This window comes from Notolepis coatsorum (genome assembly GCF_963971535.1).
Source record: "Notolepis coatsorum genome assembly, chromosome: 2".
NCBI classification, from domain to species: Eukaryota; Metazoa; Chordata; class Actinopteri; order Aulopiformes; family Paralepididae; genus Notolepis; species Notolepis coatsorum.
In genome coordinates, this window is record NC_140166.1 from 15208161 (window position 1) to 15229978 (window position 21818).

Sequence of the window (21818 nt, forward strand, 5' to 3'; positions counted from 1 at the left end):
CCTTCTGTTTAATCATCTTCCCTTTATTCATTTGCTTAGATTTTTCAGGTCTGGTCAATTTTATCATGGTGTTATTCACAGTCAAAGATACTTTTTTTTTATTGAATTGATATTCTCATTTGGTTCATTACAATGAATTTACTCAAGCCTAATAACAGTCAGACACAGTATTTCTGACACTGGGAATACATTCCCTGAGATCCATAGATGTCCCTAGAATCAGATATCAAGAACATGCAAATGGACCATAAAAAAATAAAAATAAAAGTCTGTAATGTTTATTCTACATTCGTATGGAATAAATGAGATTTTTAATTAAGTTTGCGTTAATTTTCATAACGCGATAATTTGCTGTGTAATTAGACACCTGACTCGTTTACCAGGCAAGCTGCTGAGGGGAAGAAACTTAATTTTCATTCAATCAATCACCGTGCAGATTGATTGATTGAATGAACGTTTTATTAACAGATTGCAGAATGGGTACAATACAGTATGGCTCAATACACACAATTGTTAAGGGGATGCAGACCAGAGAAAGACTTTCGTCTTGTTTACATCAGGGTCCCCCATTTTCAATTCATAATGAATTGTAAGTAAGGGTGCAACTTGCTCCGTGCAATCCATTCTTTGTGGATCTAGCCCTTAGTCTTTGGCGGGACTTAAGTGTCTTGGGCAGCCGTAGCCGCCTGCCGTGGGGGAGTATGTTGAGGAGGTTATGACCCGGGTGGGCGGGGTCTGCCATGATCTTCCTCGCCCTCCTCAAGGCCCTGGTGGAGTGTAGGGACTCGAGGGAGGGAAGGGGCAGCCATTGCATATTAATAGTTCTACATACACATTCATATTATTAGTTCTACATACATTCATATTATTAGTTCTACAGACACATTCATATGATTAGTTCTACATACACATTCATATTATTAGTTCTACATACATTCATATTAGTTCTACATACACATTCATACTCATTATTAGTTCTACATACACATTCATACTCATTATTAGTTCTACATACACATTCATACTCATTAGTTCTACATACACATTCATATCATTAGTTCAGACTGTATAGTTTAACCAGTCAGACTGTATAGTTGAACCATTCTGTATAGTTTAACCAGTCAGATCATATAGTTTAACCAGTCAGATCGTATAGTTTAACCAGCCAGAATGTATAGTTTAACCAGTCAGACTGTATAGTTTAACCAGTCAGACTGTATAGTTTAACCAGTCAGACTGTATAGTTGAACCAGTCAGACTGTATAGTTTAACCAGTCAGATCATATAGTTTAACCAGCCAGACTGTATAGTTTAACCAGCCAGAATGTATAGTTTAACCAGTCAGACTGTATAGTTTAACCAGTCAGACTGTATAGTTTAACCAGTCAGACTGTATAGTTTAGTTTAACCAGTCAGATCGTATAGTTTAACCAGCCAGACTGTATAGTTTAACCAGTCAGATCGTATAGTTTAACCAGCCAGACTGTATAGTTTAACCAGTCCACTGACCGTGCAGAGCAGGACTCCGGTCTTGGAGGTGGAGAACTCCTGGAACACTTCCGTCCGTTCCTGGTGGAGAGAAGTAGAGAACAGTTAATAAGTCACTAGGAAATAAAAACAGCACATCGCTATGGTTACTAGACACGCTGTGTACCGAACGAATACACAAATACAACGTTACTTTAAACACTAACGGAACGCATGTTCAGAACTTTTTTTTGCATGCAGAATTGTATTCAAAACTCCAAGTTCCCCTCCTTCCCAAAATATAACTTGTGTGCAAAGGGTCGGATGTTGCTCGTTCAGCCCACGCACACCACTGTAATTTAGCATAGCCTCATAGTAGTATGGTGAATGCACACGACAAGCCAGAGCTAGAAGACTTACCCCCCCCCCCTCTCTGTGTGCGTGAGGAGGAATTGAATATTCGTTTACAGCCCTACAGTAACTGCACACTACATCACCCCTGAGTGGAACATGGAAAGCCAAACTTTCCCACTGTAGGGCTGGGCGATAAAACGATAACGATAATTATCGCGATATATTTTTCCTCGATATATATATATGAAAGGTCGATAATAAAAAAATATATATATATTTATAAGATAGAAAAGAAACTAGTAGAGCCAGAACTGTTCAACTCCCCTGGAGCCACAGCCACTTTTTTTGGTATTTTCGCTTTCAAACCAGCTGCAGCCTGAGAACTAGAGTGTGAGGGGGTGTAACACTAAAGATTGCGGCAACGACAAAGAATTGCTGCAAAATAAACATACATTTGTTGTTTAAATAATAATAAAACATATATTTTTTTCCTTTATTATTATTTTTAATACTAATAGAAATATCGATATCGAACGATATGATAAATGTTATTGTGATAAAAATGTTGGCCATATCGCGCAGCCCTACCCCACTGTACCGAAAACCCGTACTGAACCGTGGTGGTTGTGTACCGTTACACCCCTAATGGTTACTGATGTCTACACGCCACTGCCTAGTTGTTAACTCATGCCAGCTATTAGACGGGCCCGTCATAGCAATGCCACGCTTTAAAAGATAGGAGTGCGTCACCTTGTTTGTAGAGCTATAACTGTATTCTATATTATAGCTATAGATACAATACTATGGCCCATTTGACATCAACTATCTATCATTCAGTATGTGAAAAAGAAAAAAATATTTCATCCATACGTTCCCGTGTTATACCGTGGTGAATATAAGTATGGTTTTAGAGTGGTCTGGGGTAATTCCCGAAAGGCTGAGTAATAGCCTTATACGTCAATTCTACTATAACCGTTGGCGTTTCTTGCCTGGACATGCTACTATTCCCAAATCAAATCTATATAGTAGGTATTATGTTTCATCATGAATGCATGAAAGGGGGGGGGGGGGGGGGGTAGTTTTTTGATGCTTTGATCGTCACCAACGGCATACGTTGTGGAGTAACATTACACACACACGTTGCGATCGAGGTGAAGACATGGTTGGATCAACGCAGGATTGATATCATATAGTCCTTACCTTCACTAGGATGTAACCCAAAAAGAATATTCCAATCATCTGATCGCGATTCCAAGTATTGGTGTCCATCGTGTCGCCAACATAATCCACCACACATCATGCATCGGGAGCAGTTGATGCTTCTCAATCCGATCGTTATAACCGCTCCGCTCGCCCGACAAAGAAAAGTGAGCCCGGAGACATTTGGCCATTACACAGGCCAAGATACAAGGTTTCAAAGGGTGCTCGATACCACCGTCTAGCGCAGACCTGGGCATTGTACGGCCCGCGGGCCGATGATTCTGACCGGCCCGCGAAAGATTACATGATAATAAAAAAAAAATTAAAAAATATTAAAAAAATATATTTTTTTGACACTATGATCGCCGGGAACGAGTTTTCACGTCATTCCGAGCCATGCTCATTCTGCCGAAGACGCCGTAACTCGTCTTTGATGTCAATATTTCCTTTCCGGAGCCCTGAGACACAGTGCAAAGCTCCACTCAACTCTCTAGCGGTTCAAGAGCGCCATCTGGTGGCCGATCGGCAGATCGCCAGCCGGAAATTAACCTTTGAACCGGTAGTGCTCATCCATATGTGGTCCGGCCACTCGCTATCGTTAGAGAGACTCCGTATTGACACAGTGAACATCGATCGGTGCAAATAACTCGAAAAAACAACATGATTTGGACGTATATACTATTATACAACCTGGAAATGGATTGGGCATTTCTCCATCCCATAATAGAAAAAATTCTGTTCCACGCTCATCTGCCAGCGGCGCGAGGAAGCCACGGTGAGTTTCAACGTTATTTTCTAACGTATTCTATACTAACTGATCTGATGAACATATGACCCACTCTGGATGAATCATCTAACGCTGCCCACGGAATTATAAACGATCCCCCGCCCATCCAGTCATCATCAGATGATACGTGGAAACTTCTAGAAGTACCTCCAGTTGAAATTTATTATCTGGCACAGATCGCTATCAAACTATTTCATCATGCATATAATGCATTGAGCTATAAATCAAGTTCTGGAGAAAGCTGCAGAAAACGATAAAAACATACTTATACTTTAGACCATATTTTAGTATGAATATGTGAATGAAAAAGTTTAACGTTGCTACACCCTGAACAATACATATAGGACATTGAATGGGCCATAATAATGGCAATTTAGCAATAGAATTTAAAAAGTTATAGCCCTGCAAAGAAGGGGAACTTCTCCATAGACAAATAGAGCTGGCGAGGGATGGTAAATTATGAATTTAACCCATGGCGATTAAAGTGTTAATATTTTTTTTTTATTTTTTTTTTGTGTAAACATTCACACGCACAATATACGCTTACCTAGGATTTGACTTGATTCAACAACAAAGCAGTCGGGGCAAGCCGAAAACGGTCGAAAGTGTGGTTATTTGAAGTTTGGATTTTTTTCTTCACAACTGAGGTAGGTAGATTACATTTTTAGAGACTAAAGTACAGAAAAAAGGTACCGTTGGGTACCGGTATCGATTCACAGGTACCGGTACCGTATCGGTTCAAATGTGAACGGTACCCATCCCTACTGAACACACAACTGCAGGGCAAGGGCATTTTTGCTCATGAAATGCATAGCCATGTGAAAGCCTTCATGACAAAGTTGCAATTAATTTCAAGGCAACTAGGCAGCAACAATCTCAAACACATAAAAACCCTGAAAGAAGTCAAACCATCAGCTGATCACCGGCACAGGTACTCATCCATGTTGGGAGCACTGCATGATGAATTTTCAAGGCGTTTTCAAGATTTCAAAAAGGTTGTGGATGAAATGCAGCTGGTTTCCTCTCCCTTTACCTGCAGTGTTGATAGTTGTTCAGCTTGAACTCATTGACCTGCAGTCTGATTCACTACTGAAATAGCACTTTAAGTCAGCATCACTGCTAGAGTTCTACTCTGCTCTCAAGGAGGAGAACTTTCCAAACATGAGGAGACATGCTCAGAAGATGTTGGTTCTCTTTGGATCCACCTACATATGTGAACAGACATTCTCAGTCATGACGTTTACCAAGTCCAGGTACAGATCCTCTCTCACTGATGAACATCTGGCAGCTGTGCTTCGCATCTCCACCTCAGACATGCAACCTGACTTTGATGGACTTGTTAAAGCTCAACAGAGACTGGATTTCTCACACTGAATGAAAAAAAAGAACTGAAGAACACTAAAATGTGGAAATATAACAAGTGAAATGGGACACTTGATCTTTTTTTTCTTTTTTTTGCACAGTTCTGAAAACATTAAATGTTTAATATACCGTAGGCATGTAAAGTAAAAAAGGCTACAAAACTGGGACACTTTTCTTTACACAGTTCAGTGACATGTCTTGTTTATTTTTGCTATAAGATGATGTGATGTCTTTAGAAAGCTAAGAAAATCCTTGTTTCAATAGTATATAAAACTCAAAATGCCCTTTGTTATTAATGTTTCACATTTTGTTTATCATTTTGGAAATAAATTCTATTTGAATAAATTATATTTCTGAAAGCTAACCTCACCTTGTAATTGCCAAATAATAACATACACTTTTACCAGAGGTCAAAACAATGCCATTTACTGCTTTTTATATAGAAATAAAATGTATATTATGCATAATTGAGTTTGGAATTTTGGCCCGGCCCTCCAACATATTTTCAGTTGCTCATTCGGCCCCCTGGGAAAAATAATTGCCCACCCCTGGTCTAGCTGGATGCGGCCGGTATTGCACTTTGGCGATCTCAGACTCATTCCCTATGGTAACACCAAGGTCCCTGGATGAATAATGAATAAAAATATCGAATAAAAGAATAAACGACCAAAACCCGAGATATCTCGGGTCTGGCAGCCAACGCATGTCGAGTTAACCCGACTTATCTCGGGTTTGGCAATTAAAGAGTTAAGGGTGGGAATACACCAGGCAATCTTCTGGGCAATGTAGCTGGGCAGTACAAACCAAGCAACAGGCAACAGAGTGAACCACGGGGTCAAAGATCTACTTAAACGTTTCCTGGCAACATGTTCCTGTTGTGGCTCCTGCAGCGCTGTTACCGTGCAGAGTTGCCTAAAAAGTTACAGTTCTGTTTGTGAATCCCAAATAATAAAAAACATTAGCAACTTCAGAGGCCAGAGGGTGGGACCTATTAACACATTTACTATCCAATAGCATTGTGAGGCTGAACAACAGGACCCATTGACTATGTAAATGTGTAAAAAAAATTATAAAAATAAATACATTTGACTTTTTAATTTTAATTTTTATAGCTAAACGCTAAAAGTGATGCTGTAATTTCGCAACCGAGGGCCTTACAGGGTTAATGTGACCTAGTGGGAGCAGGTATATAAAAAACAGTAAGGGACCTAGAATGGACCCTTGGGGTACACCTCATGTAGGAGGAGCTAAAGACCATGAGGAATTCCCAATAATACAATGAGATGTTATTGTTTACAACAAGATGTTATTGCTGTTCATAAAAAATATAAACAGAGAGGAAACAACTGTTTCTGAAATCACGGGATGCCTCTCACCTCTTGTTTCATGTTGCCATGAAGACGCAGGAAGCCGAGTGGAGGCGTGTTTTTGGCTGAAGGTCCACAGAGGACGGATGTGAAGAGAGACAGGAGGAACTCGACGGCCTCGCAGCTCGAAATGAAGACAATCAGCTTGTTATTACCCTGAGAGTACTGCACAGACAGACAGACAGACAGACAGACAGACAGACAGACAGACAGACAGACAGACAGACAGACAGACAGACAGACAGACAGACAGACGCAGACAGAAAGAAAGATATGGTGTAGTCTGTACAGTTTAGGACAACAACATTTTGTTGTTGTTTTGGCTCTGTACTCCAGCACACTGGATTTGAAATGGAACACTGGAACACAATGGATGAGGTTATGGTGCAAACTTTCAGATGAAAGTTTTTCATGAACAGTCCCCTATTTTAGGGGACCAAAGGTGAATTAACATAAACTTAAAAGGAACACTGCGACTTTTGGGGAAATTAGCTTATTTCCAGTTAGTCCCCTTATTTCCCCAGTCAGACAAGAAGATAGGTACCCTTTTCATCTCTGCGTGTGACAGTAGAGAGAGAGACCTGCTGGCTAGCTTACACAATGACTGGAAGTGGAAACAGACCATTAACCTACCATCAAAAGTAATGAAATACACTTTCCAACAACTCCAAAACGGTTGTGACTTTAGTGTAGTATCAGAATACTCAAACACAGTATTACATTATGTAGTTGACTTCAGAGTGTTGTGTTGTCCAGTCCCTCAGGGTTCAAAGGAAATCAAAATCATCACCCTCCTGTCACCAAAAGTTAAAGTATTACTATACTACAATAAATAATGTACTGCCAGGTAATATTAAAAAAATATTTAGGGATTGAGAGGGAAAATATGATTTAATAAGGAATTATAATTTAAAACAACCCTATGTCCTCACTACTCTTAACTCATTGGACGCCAGTCACAATGATAGTCGGGTTAACTCGCCATCGCTTGAGCGCCAATCACGAGTATAGTCGGGTTTTAATCGTTATTTCTTTTATTAGCGATATCCATTCATTTTCATCCATCCAGCCTGATGTTATTGTTGGGAATGGGTCTGAGCTTGCAAAAGGGCAAATACAGCCCCCTACGCCTTCCGGCTGGCGTGGTTTAAATAATCAGGCGAGGTAACCTGTTTCAACAATACATCTGCGAGGCTGGCTGCCCCCCCCCCCCCCCCCCCCCATATGCAATGCTGTTGAACGTGGCACGGACCTCCACGCCCAGTACCTCAAATGGCGATCAGATAATTGGATTATTTCTTTTGCATTACATCAGATACAAGGTAAGAACATTATATATAAATTTGATCGTTGATCTGATATGTATTTCTACCCCGATTGACGCTGTATCTGTGTGTGTATGTGTGGCTGTTTTCCGTTGGGTGCAGGAGGTGGGGGGGGGGGGGGGGGGGGGCGCCGCGCTACGAGGGCCATTTCATGTATGCATGAGGAAGGACAATAATGATGATCTAGCGTTGATTTCAGGAAGATTCGATAATCAGCCGAAAAATGACAACGTGTTTTGTGTATTCCACTAAAGGGCTATTATCGCGTCTTTGTCTGGAATTACTAGAAATCACCAAAACTATACTCGTATTCAAAACGGTATAAAGCGGAAATGTACAGATGAAAAAACAATCCGTTATGTACATGTTGACTGCAAGCAACTCACTGATAATCGACGAGTGTATTAGACCCATAGCCATAATTTAAGATATATTTTAAGCACTCGCAAATCTCCCAGTCCTCCCATTGATTAAAGCTCTAGCGCCTTCTCGCGAACTTAAGCGGTGGCATCCAATGAGTTAAAGGTTTGTGTATTTCAGTTTGTGGTATAATCCTGTGGAATGGCTTAGATGAAGAAACAAATAGGAGCAAGAACATTGTACAGTTCAAAAATAGATATAGGAAAACTCTCATTGATGAGTACAAAAATTAGCTCTAAAATTGTTATTTTATATATTTCTATTTTTCTTTGTTTTGTTTATTATTTTAGGTTTGTAAGAGATTTTGTTTATGTATGATATTGTGAGAAAGGGGCAGGACTAGATAGGCATTTGCTTCCTTCTGCTCCTTCTCAAACTCATTTGTTTATCATTTAATGAAGAATGTAAGATTTCATTTTAAATTTGTTTCTTTAGTTTATCATTTTTATTGTGTTTTTATATGGTTGATTGTTCGAGATAAAATAAACTCAACTCAACTATAATCACAAGTCACTATAAGCAGTGTTGTGCTAGTTACTGAAAAATAGTAACTCAGTTACTTTACTAGTTACTTCATTTCAAAGTAACTTCGTTACTGTACTAGTTACTTACACCCAAAAGTAATGAGTTACTGTGAAAAGTAACTATTTAGTTATTAAAAAAAAAAATAAAAAAAAAAATTGCTCAAGTCCCATGCCCCAGATACTCAAAATCGGTTGATCAACTTGACAGTTTCCATTCACATCACCGAACTCTGCTAAGCAATGTGGTCTAGAGCGTTTCATTATATATTCCCTCCCCGCCGTATGTATATTTCTCTCCCACCCACCCACCCCCTCCTAATGTACAGTCCCCTCCCCATCATATGTATATACTCTGTCAGGATCTAGGGGTAACAGTACTGTATATTTGAATACCGCTTATGTCACAAATGTATCAGTACTAAATACCTATATGTCCCTATGCCATAAATGTCATGTATGTTGTGTATGTCATAAATGTCTATATGAATTGAAAATGGGGGACCCTGATGGAAACAAGACAAACGTCTTTCTCAGGTCTGCATCCCCTTAACAATTGTATGTATTGAGCCGTACTGTATTGTACCCATTCTGCAATCTGTTAAATAAAGTTCATTCATTCATTCATTCATAACCATCTTGCAACGTTGTTTAAGATATCAATCAAAGCATTGCAACGTTAGAATAGTTAGGATATCAATTGTGCATGAAAGGACTATATTTATATTGTTTGATTAGTATTATGAGATTCCCTGGCAGATTTCGTACTGTATAAGTGTTCAACTTGAGTTTCAGTGAACACATTGCACTCACCAAAGTCTGCGGTGGTCGAGATGTAGTAACGTTAGTCCAGTAGACTCCAGCAGCCCTTCAAACATGTTCTTTATCTCGTTTCCATGTTGTATATTAATTATCTCTCCAAGTAGTTGCTAAATGGTTTGTTAGTTCGTTATTACTGCGTTCTTATTATGTAGATTCATAGCGAGCGTCCTCTTGTTGTTTACTATAGAGAGCGTCTATTTCTTTCCGTAGCCTCATTTCTGGTTTGCGCATTTCTGATTGGCCAGTGGCCACTGACTGACGCTGTCTGGTCAGAGAACGTCAGAGAACGTCAGTCAGTGGCCAATCAGAAATGCGCAAACCAGAAATGAGGCTACGGAAAGAAATAGACGCTCTCTACAGTAAACAATACAAACGCAGGCGAAATAAGGACGCTCGCTATGAATCTACATAAAAAGAACGCAGTAACGAACTAACAAACCATTTAGTAACGGTAACAGCGTTACTGAATTTAAAAAGTAATGCGTTAGAGTACTATTTACGGCAAAAAGTAACTGTGTTACTGTAACGTCCCAACACTGACTATAAGTGACTTTTTCGAGTCCAATTATATCCAAATGAACTCACACCTGTCCAGTCTGACAGTATGTAGTACAGACTAAATACTGTATATGGAGTTTACCTTGCATTTGTCCAGTATGAAGGCAGCCAGACAGACCAGCCGTATTTTACTGGGCACGATCACTACATGCTGCTTCAACGCCTCGGGTACGGCAAAGCTCTCCGATTGGCTGGCTGGGCTGGGGTCGGTGGTTGTAGGCGTGATGATGTCAGAGGAAGAGGCAGAATCGGACACTTGGATACTGACCGGGTCCTTCATACACACCCCTGCCAGCCGAGATATACCTGGAACATACATTTTACATTGATTTGTATCTGTACATCAAATCACATCTACAGAATTCTAACATCACACAAGTTCAATAGACCCATTCGCTGTTTACAAACATACCATGTTCGAGCCAATCAGCAATACCAACCGAGTCACATGACTATGTTGCCACGGACCTGTGCGAGCTGCTGCACTAAAATAAGTATAATGGAGCTCTATGGAGAAACCATGACACTCCCCTCACTAAAAGTTCTTTCAAACGAAAACGGCTGGATGTCATTTAGCCAAATCAGCATGGCTGTGAGTGTGTGTCTTTCACCTTTTACATATCTAGCGTTGGCATGGATTGATTGTTTAGATCACACGCATGGCTAACAAATGCAAATATATTGTAGTCTGCCCCGTTGTTCTGACCAGGATTATGTTCCTTTCTGCCTCAGGTCACGCATATTTGTTATGACGTCGTCGGCGAACAGGTATATATGCAGCTACAGTCATTTACGGATACAAAAAAACAGTAAAAAATAAGTTAAAATGGCCCAATTTATCTTACTTCTCTGTTGGAGGGGACGTCTGGAGCCTATAGTACACGTTCCAATGAATGGCTCTCACACTTAAAGCACCTAGAGTCTGTACTGAACTTTGCTTTTGGCTTCTGTGCTCCTGACACAGAACAACATAAAACAGTTGAAATCCTTAATCACCAATAATTCCACCAAAATCTGTAATTGTTTTAATTTATTTGACACATTTTTATTATGATTGCACTTATTGTATATTGTATTTCTTATTGTATATATCATGTATTTATTATTATGTTTGTATGCTTGACATCATTGGAAATGAGGTTGTGCCCTCGATGAATTTTCAAGTTGAAATAAAAGATTGAATGAATGCATCTTTGCTCAGAAACTGGCCAGAACTCCGACCACGGGACTAAACTAATGGAATTACATCAGCTAAACTACTAGCAAATATTTCACGTAATTTAATGTCTAAAAATCCAAACTATCCCTTTAACCCTGTAGACAAGGAAAAGACATTCTGGTTACTAACGTGGTTTTATCTCATTACCATCTGTTGTCCTCATAACCGCTGTAGAAGTCCATTGTCTCTTTTCCTATTTAATCCGTCTTTCTCCGGGTGAAGGTGGAGACACCCAACTCCTCATAGAGAGGTACAGCTCACAGTGAGCATTAAACTACCAGCTCCTCACCAGGAGGTACAGCTCACAGTGAGCTCCCCACCGCGAACATTAAACCACCAGCTCTTCAATCAAGGATGTTGCTCGTCACTTTGTATTCTTCTTCAAAGCCACTAAGGGCACGTTTAGGACCATGAGGCTGTTGACCAAGTCTGAGCTGCACCACTGGTCTACAGCCACAGCTGAGGCCTGGGCCCTCATTTATCAACATTGCGTACGCAGATATGTGCGTAACCCGTGCGTACGATTATTTCTAAGCAAAGTGTGGGACTTTGAACGTGTGCTCGACTTTGTGCGTATATCTACGCTCAGCTCTGACCGTGCGTACCTGGCGCCCGGCGGTAGAATATGGATACTGCAGACGGACGGCATATGCTTTCATCAGTTTCATGCATTAGTTTCAATGCGGAAATAAGCTTTTGTTCATTAGTTTGACTGACGTGTTCTGTATGACCCCCGTAATTCATTATAGTTAATTGTAAAACAGCGACAGTAGTGTAATTATGGTCAAAACCCTATAAATAGCATTTGGAATAATAGGTCTTTCTTTCTGAATGAATGCAGCATGGTTTATATATAGCGTTATCGGAATATACGGGGTGTACTGACTGCGCTCCGCGTAACTCAACTCGTTATTATTTTGCGCATAGATTGCAGAAATACGGGAACGTTTTGATTATATTTAAAAGGCTTTGCCATTGTTAAACAAAATAAGTGGAATTTCGAAGCTGTAAGCAGAATACAAGTCATATGAACACGCACAATATAGTGTTCTTCCCCCTTCCTACTGTATAAGAAAGAATTAAAAACGCATTGCAACAAGAACAGAGGTTATTTGTTGAGTTTATGTGTATTACAAAACCCTTGCAATAAATGTGTCTTAAATTAATGAAAAGCATACATGCTCTGGATATACAGGTAGCATATATCGTGTGGGTGATATGACTTGTATTCTGCTTACATAACTTCGAAATTCCACTTATTTCGTTTTACAATGTCAAAGCCTTTTAACACTTTCTCCGCCAGAAACGTCATACAACGGGTTTCAAGTTCATGCGAATTCTGCCAGATCACGGCGTACGACGTTATTCTGATCATATTTTTCGCCATGTATGGTATTCATATTTCACTCACGGAGCCTTGTCAGATGCTGTCTGAGCCAGCACAACTCTGCAATGCTTCAATACTGCCACCTGGTGGCTGATCGGTGAGTTGCCAAACCGGATATGCTCGTTGGAGCTCGGTCCGTCCCCTAAATCCGCCCGGCCACTCGTTTATCATTGCGGGACTCAAGACACACACCGTGGATATGGATCGTTGCCATAACTCAATAATCGACATGATTTGGGAGTATATTAGTATTATACAAACCGGAAATGGATCGCCTCGATCCCCATAACATAACTGGGATCTGTTTGCTCCAGTATCATCCCCCATCGCTAAGAGGAAGCTGCCGTGAGTTTCAGCATTTTTGATTATTATTATCCATACAAACTGCTCTGATCTATATATCACCCATACTACATGAAGCATTTAACGACGATCACGGAATTATAAACGACCCCCCCCCCCGCCCCATTCACCCGGGCACGATCAGTCATAACGTTTAGGACAATGTACAGTTGAAATTTTTTATATAGCGTCGATCGGTATCAAACGGCATTTGATAATCTAATATATGCATTTATGCCTATATCTCACGTTCTAGGAATTACTGCAGAAAACGATAAAAACATATATATATTCTAGACGGTATTTTCGTATGAATGTGTGAATGCAAAGGTAAAACGTTCCTACATCCTGAACGATAGATAATCGATGTTGAATGGGCCATAGTAATGTCAATTTAGCAATACAATTTAAAAAGTTATAGCCCTGCAAAGAAGGTGAACATCTCCATAGACTTACAGTGCTGGCAGTTTTCAAACATTGATGGATATAAGCGTGGCAGTTAATGTGTTAAAGGAAAACTCCAACATTTTGGGAAATTAGCTTATTTAACATCTTCCCTGGAGTTAGACAAGAAGATACATACCTTTTTTGTCTCTGTGCGTGCATTTAGCTTTGGGAACAGTCGCTCCGTTAGCATAGCTTAGCTTAATCACTGGAAGTGAGGGAGGACAGTAGCCTGACGTTCCCTACAGGTTTGTTGATATTCTCATTCCTTCAAAGGATCCGAACCGATTGAAGTTTATGGATACCATGACTTAAAATCCTCTTACCTTGACGATTAAAAGCCTCCCCAATTTAGAAAACAGTAATCCAATGGCTGGTATTGATAATATACTACTAACTACTGGACGCTCGGAGCTAACCGGAGCCAACACAGAACAGGATGGTAAAGCAAATATAATGACCTACTTTCTGGGGTTTTCAAAATAAAAGTGCGACGTTTATAGCAGCGGAAAACGTTTATTTTGTACATTATCTAACGTTAACACGAACCTAAACTAACTTTAGGTTAGTTGTAACGTTAGTTTAGGTTCGTGTTAACGTTCGATAATGTACAAAATAAATGTTTTCCGCTGCTATAAACGTCACACTTTTATTTTGAAAACCCCAGAAAGTAAGTAATTATAATTATTTGCTTTACCATCCTGTTCTGTGTTGGCTCCGGTTAGCTCCGAGCGTCCAGTAGTTAGTAGTAGTACAAATCTAACGGAGCAACTGTTCCCAAAGCTAAATGCACGCACAGAGACAAAAAAGGTATGTATCTTCTTGTCTAACTCCAGGGAAGATGTTAAATAAGCTAATTTCCCAAAATGTTGGAGTTTTCCTTTAAATATAAATCAAAACGTTCCCGTATTTCTGCAATCTATGCGCAAAATAATAACGAGTTGAGTTCTAACAAAGAACGTATTACATGCTGGGTAGGCTGATAGAGTAAACTGTAAATGAAATAGCCTATAACATTATAAAGGATAGGCAGGGTCTTCCCAACCTTTATTCCCCAGAGCCCCACGATTCCTGGGAGACATATAGGAATATGATATGATATAAGGTATACTGGTCGTCAGCGAGGAGATTTAGCCCACAGCGGATAGCCATTAAATGCCATTTGAGAATATAGGCTATTAATGCAAAACGACGGCCTATAGCCTATACATATTATTTAATGTTTGCATAAGCGTAAAGATACAACAGCTAGATTGACGATCAAGTTTGTTTACTGTGCAGGCTTCGCAGGGCTGTGCCATGTGCTATTATATATGCGCAAGTTACTGTTGCATAATGTAGGCTATGCTATTATATGTAATTCATATAGGCTACCTAATACCGACAACAAAATAGATTGTATGCCTCTACAAATCATATTATACCCAGTAGCCAATCGAACTAAACTATAAAGGCATTCATATTCCAGCATGGTTAGAATGACACACCAACGCCAAACAGTGGTTAACGGTCTTTATTAGTATTTTGAGCTGTCCAGGCAGAATTGCAGCAATGGTCTTAGGGAGTCGTTGATATCTGACATCACCGTGTACAAGTCCGCCTTTTATTTCTCCCATAACAGTGTTTTCTTGGTTCGACAGTGCCTCCGTGAACAATCTCACTCTCAGTGGAGTTTCTCAGAGTTTGCTCGGGTTAGTCCATTATTGCACATCCCATGGGGGGTGTTTCATTACCATATATGGATAATCATGCACGGGCATTGATGGTAAGAACAAATGGTATTTATCAATACGGAGTGTGCTTAGGACCCGTGTACGCACGGTTGATAAATCCCGATATTTCTGTGCGTACACACATTCTAAATTCCGTGCGTAGGAACGGAAATAGAACACTTTCTACGCAACATTGATAAATGAGGGCCCTGGTACTTTGGTCTAAAGCCACAGCTGAGGCCTGGTACTTTGTTCTACAGCCACAGCTGAGGCCTGGTACTTTGTTCTGCAGCCACAGCTGAGGCCTGGTAGACTGGTTCTGTCCCATCAGACATATGATCTGTACCAACTCCTGTACATCTTATTCACATGTTTACAAGCCATGTTTTTCAGCATCTGACGTTAAATACCGTAAATCCTCAAATAGAGGAGGGACCTCCAATAAAGGAGGGGCCTCTTAAAATGGCTGGGGGTGTTGATGCATTTAGACAAACACAGGCCGGTCTCTAATATAAGGTCGCAAAAAAAAGTATTATTTTTATTTTTCGTGCCGTGATATAGAATGAGATAAACTCTTGCCAATGGAAATCAAGTGCTGCCTCCCGCTACACTGACTACCGTACATTAATGTTTCCCTCTGGTTAGCTTTAGCGCTAGCTAACGTTGTCATATCTAGATCTGTTGTGTCAGCTGGATGACGTTGACTTCGTTTGCAAACGTTAACGTTCTCTATCTATATGGCATTGGCAGACGAGGCTGGCGTTGTCCAGTTGACACATTACAGACCATGATGCTATGATAACGTTAGTAGCTAAAGCTACTGCATGTCAACAACTCGATTCGACTGAGGAAGTCGAGAAGGTACCACACGCTAAACCGTCCCCGGACCCCACAACCTAGTATAGACAGTTCCAACTTCAGTGTGTGAATTACGTTAATCCCACAATTACTCAACTGCACTCAATATTTAAATACCAATGCTAGTCTAAATAGATGTAGACAGACAATGTACGTATTAAAAAATATATTAATAATAATAATAATGCAATACAAGTCTGAAAATGAAGGAATTATGTCCATGAGTGTCATTTTTTTAAATTAAGGCCTGCCTATTATATAAGCCTCTCTCTAATAAAGGCCTGGTGCTCTTTGCAGCTGAGGTAAATAGAAGACCCGTCCTATATTTGAGGATTTACGGTACATTAAAGAGGAACCTTGGCACTCCTAGAGTTGGATAATAGACAGACAGACAGAAAGGTAGAGACAGACAGGCAGATGGGTAGAAACAGACAGGCAGACAGGTAGAAACAGACAGGTAGAAACAGACAGACAGGTAGAGACAGACAGGCAGAAACAGATGGATAGAAACAGACAGACAGGTAGAGAGGTAGAGAGGTAGAGACAGACAGACAGACAGACAGACAGACAGACAGACAGACAGCCAGCCAGACAGACAGACAGACAGACAGACAGACAGACAGGTAGAGAGACAGGTAGAGAGATAGAGACAGACAGACCAGTGTTGAGTGTAGCTGACAGGAGGACGTTCTGCCTCTCAGGTCCAGTTGAGTTCAGAGAGTTCAGAATCACCGTCAGGTCCTTTTCAAAGCCCAGGTCCAGAGTCCTGAGACACACAGTGTTACATGTTACAGTTCTAACTGCAGGTCCTGAGACACACAGTGTTACATGTTACAGTTCTAACTGCAGGTCCTGAGACACACAGTGTTACATGTTATAGTTCTAACTGCAGGTCCTGAGACACACAGTGTTACATGTTACAGTTCTAACTGCAGGTCCAGAGTCCTGAGACACGCAGTGTTACATGTTACAGTTCTAACTGCAGGTCCTGAGACACACAGTGTTTAGTGATGCACGATATATCGGCCGCCGATATAATATCGGCCGATATGGCCGTTTTTTTACACATCGGTATCGGTCCGATATCAAGATAGGGCCGATATTATAAAAAAAAAAAAAAAAAAAAATGTTTTTTTTATCTTTTTTTTCTTCTTTTTACATGTTTGGCCTTAAAGTGGAGATGAAGCAGTGCGATAAATACATATTCATAGCATCACATTAGTATTTAGATAAGCCACAGAAAAAATCACGTTATAAAAATAAGCAGTTTCTAAGAAAAAACGATTTGTTATGTGCATTTTTGAAGCATTTATCATTATGGGCGCGGCCATTTTGTTGCTGACGTCATGGGGCTTGTTTGGTGTATACACTGCTGGTTAGCTGCCTATAGTGAATGGGTCAGTCAGTAAATAAAATGTTGCCTACAAAACAACGGGACCGCAGTGGTTCTGTTTGTATTGCTCCTGGCTGTTCAAACTAATTTTACCATGTGAGAGAGAGGAAAGTTGGTTAATTTCCACAAACTACCAGTGAAAAAAACAGTGTTGTTGGCATGTTGGCTCAAGCTGGCTGCACTCAGGCGGCGTGATCAGCCTGTTGGACAGGGAATGAAGATCCCAGAGAACACTTCATTGCCTCGGATTATGTTGTTGGGGGTGGAAGGTTTGTCCAGAAGACCACTAATCAGCTGAAGCCTGATGCGGTTCCCTCGGTCTTCGACAGACAGACCGGCGTTAGCTCTCGGGAGTGATGGCTAGCTAGTTAGCACCAGCCGGGGACCGGCGTTAGCTCTCGGGAGCGATGGCTAGCTAGTTAGCACCAGCCGGGGACCGGCGTTAGCAACCGGGAGCGTCGCGGAGCATTCAGCCTGCTGGCTACCTAGATCCACTTCAACCAGCGTCGCGGAGCATTCAGCCTGCTGGCTACACAGCTTGTCGGTGTGCTAATAGCCTCGGCAAGCTAACGGTAGCTGGCTACACAGCTTGTCGGTGTGCTAATAGCCTCGGCAAGCTAACGGTAGCTGGCTACACAGCTTGTCGGTGTGCTAATAGCCTCGGCAAGCTAACGGTAGCTGGCTACACAGCTTGTCGGTGTGCTGGAGCCTCGGCAAGCTAACTGTTACAAAGGGTCAGATTAAACCAAATATATATATTTATTACTTGAGATACCTTGTATAATATTTGTATATCGTCTGATATCCCTTGTATATTCTTTGTATATATACACGGAATATCCCTTTACCTAGGTACAAGCCAGACCATAATATTCGTTCTCCTATTGGACAGCGACCCCTAGGCGCCAACGGCCATACCCCCAATGGCAAGTTCAAAGCCACCGCCAAGGCATGTCTCAACATGTCCAGGTTTGCGCAGTAATACGAGACAGAACTGAGGTTGGCACTAGATTATTCACCTTACGTATAAATACGTCGCAGGTGGATACAGCAGTAGTCTTATCCTAAAAGTTGAAGCCTTCACCACGATACAACGTGCCGTGAAGTGGGCCTCTTTGCCCCTGAATAGAGCCTTGAGAACCGTGTGCGAATAGATAGCTAAAGTGTCAGAGTTTAACGCTGTATCGTCGAGTTCGACTTATTCTATTGTGAAGTAATAGTCTATTATTTATAGTGTATCGTGCGGCTACCGTTCTCCGTGACCATCATTACCACCGGTTCGTCGTACCTCTAGCTAGTGCACTTATCCAGGCTGGGCGGCCTAAACTCGCGCCACCACCCGAGGAGTCCTAGACGAGAACCGTTGGATATGTACACCGGAGAACCTACACCGGCGAATGCAGAGCCTTTTCCGGCTGGATTATATTGCTTTGGTACTGTGGCTGCTGGAGCAGAGAACCGTCTACCCCACTGCTGTGTGGGATCTACCCTGTGAGGAGCACCATCGAGCCCGCCTCTAGGACCACAGAGGCTGGCTAGCTTTCATCCATGCTGTCGTGCATACTGGAGTATAGCTGTTGCTTTGTCTACGGACCAAGGGAGTATTGCACTGGCTCCTGTATCTGGAGCCTCGTTATTCCGCGTTGATCCAGACTTTGCTCCCGAACATTCCTCTACCCTGCCGGCTTACAACCGGAGGGAACCCCCTAGTGTCTCCAGCTGACTACGAGTGTGCCTTATGTAATTCTTATGCTACAGGTGGCGTCAGTTATACCCATCTTACTATTCTTATGGACTTACGCTCTTGACCTACTTTAAGTGTTCTTCGCCTTACAAGCGCAATCATAATTCTCAATCTGTAACCTACCGTTGCTGCTCTAATAATAAATACCTCTAACTAGAACTTTCTTTGTCATTGCCGTATTCTTGTGTGGGTGTTCACCAGATATACCATGTACTGTATGGCCAGTAATTAAAGTACATAACTAAGTAGTGGTTTAATGATACCATACTCTCAATACAGTCAGGGAATTGTACCCCTCAGTTACACTAACGGTAGCTGGCTACACAGCTTGTCGGTGTGCTGGAGCCTCGGCAAGCTAACGGTAGCTGGCTCCAGGCTATTAGCACATCGACAAGCTGCTGGAGCTCCCGACGCTCGGCTGGTTGAAGTGGATCTAGGTAGCCAGCAGGCTGAATGCTCCGCGACGCTGGTTGAAGTGGATCTAGGTAGCCAGCAGGCTGAATGCTCCGCGACGCTCCCGGTTGCTAACGCCGGTCCCCGGCTGGTGCTAACTAGCTAGCCATCGCTCCCGAGAGCTAACGCCGGTCCCCGGCTGGTGCTAACTAGCTAGCCATCGCTCCCGAGAGCTAACGCCGGTCTGTCTGTCGAAGACCGAGGGAACCGCATCAGGCTTCAGCTGATTAGTGGTCTTCTGGACAAACCTTCCACCCCCAACAACATAATCCGAGGCAATGAAGTGTTCTCTGGGGATCTTCATTCCCTGTCCAACAGGCTGATCACGCCGCCTGAGTGCAGCCAGCCTGAGCCAACATGCCAACAACACTGTTTTTTTCACTGGTAGTTTGTGGAAATTAACCAACTTTCCTCTCTCTCACATGGTAAAATTAGTTTGAACAGCCAGGAGCAATACAAACAGAACCACAGCGGTCCCGTTGTTTTGTAGGCAACATTTTATTTACTGACTGACCCATTCACTATAGGCAGCTAACCAGCAGTGTATACACCAAACAAGCCCCATGACGTCAGCCATGACGTCAGCAACAAAATGGCGGCGCCCATGTTGAAAACAGGGATATTATATTTGATTTTTCAGACAAATAAGATAGATTTCACATTTGATTATAGAACCCTGTCTTACACAAGGTACACAACAAACAAACTAGGATCACATTGTTCACTGCTTCATCTCCACTTTAAATAGTTTCAATATATCAGTAATTTCTGAAAATAAGTTACAAAAGTAAAAAAAAGTATGCGTTTTGGAAAATAGCTCTTTATTTGATTATCATAAAAAAGTGTTTTCTATACAGAGATATCGACATCGGTAAATATCGGTATCGGCCAGAACAGCAATATTAATATCGGTTATCGGTTACCATTTTCACATCGGTGCATCGCTAACAGTGTTACATGTTACAGTTCTAACTGCAGGTCCTGAGACACACAGTGTTACATGTTACAGTTCTAACTGCAGGTCCAGACACACAATGTTACATGTTACAGTTCTAACTGCAGGTCCAGACACACAATGTTACATGTTACAGTTCTAACTGCAGGTCCAGAGTCCTGAGACAGTGTTACATGTTACAGTTCTAACTGCAGGTCCAGAGTCCGGAGACACACAGTGTTACATGTTAGTTCTTTTTTATTTATTTATTATTATCTTTTTCCCCCTCCTTTTTCCGTTTTTCTCCCATCCCAATGTTAGTCGTTATGCCAATTCCCAATCCCCTTCCTGGTCGTTGCGCACTCTACCCCCTACCGTCAATCTGGGAGGGCGGAGACTATCACATGCTTCCTCCGACACATGTGTCACTCTTATTGTCTCGGACCTAATTCGGCCACGCCCCATTCCCAGTAAAAAGTGGGAATCTCTAGAACGGGTTTTTGGCAACGATGTTTATGGAAGTGCCTCTCAAGTTGATACACATACACGATACACAACACTTTCTGTTGTCAGTAGATGGCAGCATTGGTTTAAAATTAAAAGGTGAAAATGTTGAAAACTACATGAATACATTTCCCAAGACCTTTAGCACAGGTCACAGGTCACTGGGACGCGTCTATTCTTTGACGCGATCTGAACAGCGGTAAACTATTAATGCGACCTCAGTACAGTGACCGCGAATGGTAAACTAATTATCTTAACAAAAGTGCATCATTAGCATTATGTTTGTTGTCTAAAGGGAAACAACAATTTTAAGATTTTAAATGTTATCCGCATATATAGGACAAATAAAACATCGTTAATTTGTAAGAAACCTCAATGAAAACGGCGCAGGGTAAGTAATATTCGCTATTGTTATGAAAATGTGATAGAATCCTATAAAAATGTGGACGCATTTGGCCACCGTGACGTTAGTCAGCCCACCACTTCTTTTCACCTGGCAGCGCGGACTCTCACTGGGGAAGTGTAACGTGTGGAAGGGTCACACTACCTCGCCCAGATCCTTCCCTTGCTGTGCAGGCGCCCCGACCGAACTGTAGGAGTCGCTGTTTACAACGACCAGGACCCACCCCACCGGCTTTCCCACCC

The 21818-nt window shown here is 41.6% G+C and overlaps 1 protein-coding gene across 2 annotated transcripts in view; it reads right to left on the reverse strand.

Moving 5' to 3' along the window:
* ddx31 (DEAD (Asp-Glu-Ala-Asp) box polypeptide 31) overlaps positions 1-21818 on the reverse strand; it is a 64104-nt gene that overhangs the window by 27442 nt on the left and 14844 nt on the right. For both annotated transcript variants that reach the window (XM_084307981.1, XM_084307980.1), the window contains exons 12-15: positions 16805-16911; positions 10266-10489; positions 6547-6702; positions 1510-1569 (exon numbers count right to left, since the gene is read on the reverse strand). In XM_084307981.1, coding sequence (XP_084164107.1) covers positions 1510-1569; positions 6547-6702; positions 10266-10489; positions 16805-16911 — 547 coding nt within the window. The remainder of the gene's footprint in view (positions 1-1509; positions 1570-6546; positions 6703-10265; positions 10490-16804; positions 16912-21818) is intronic.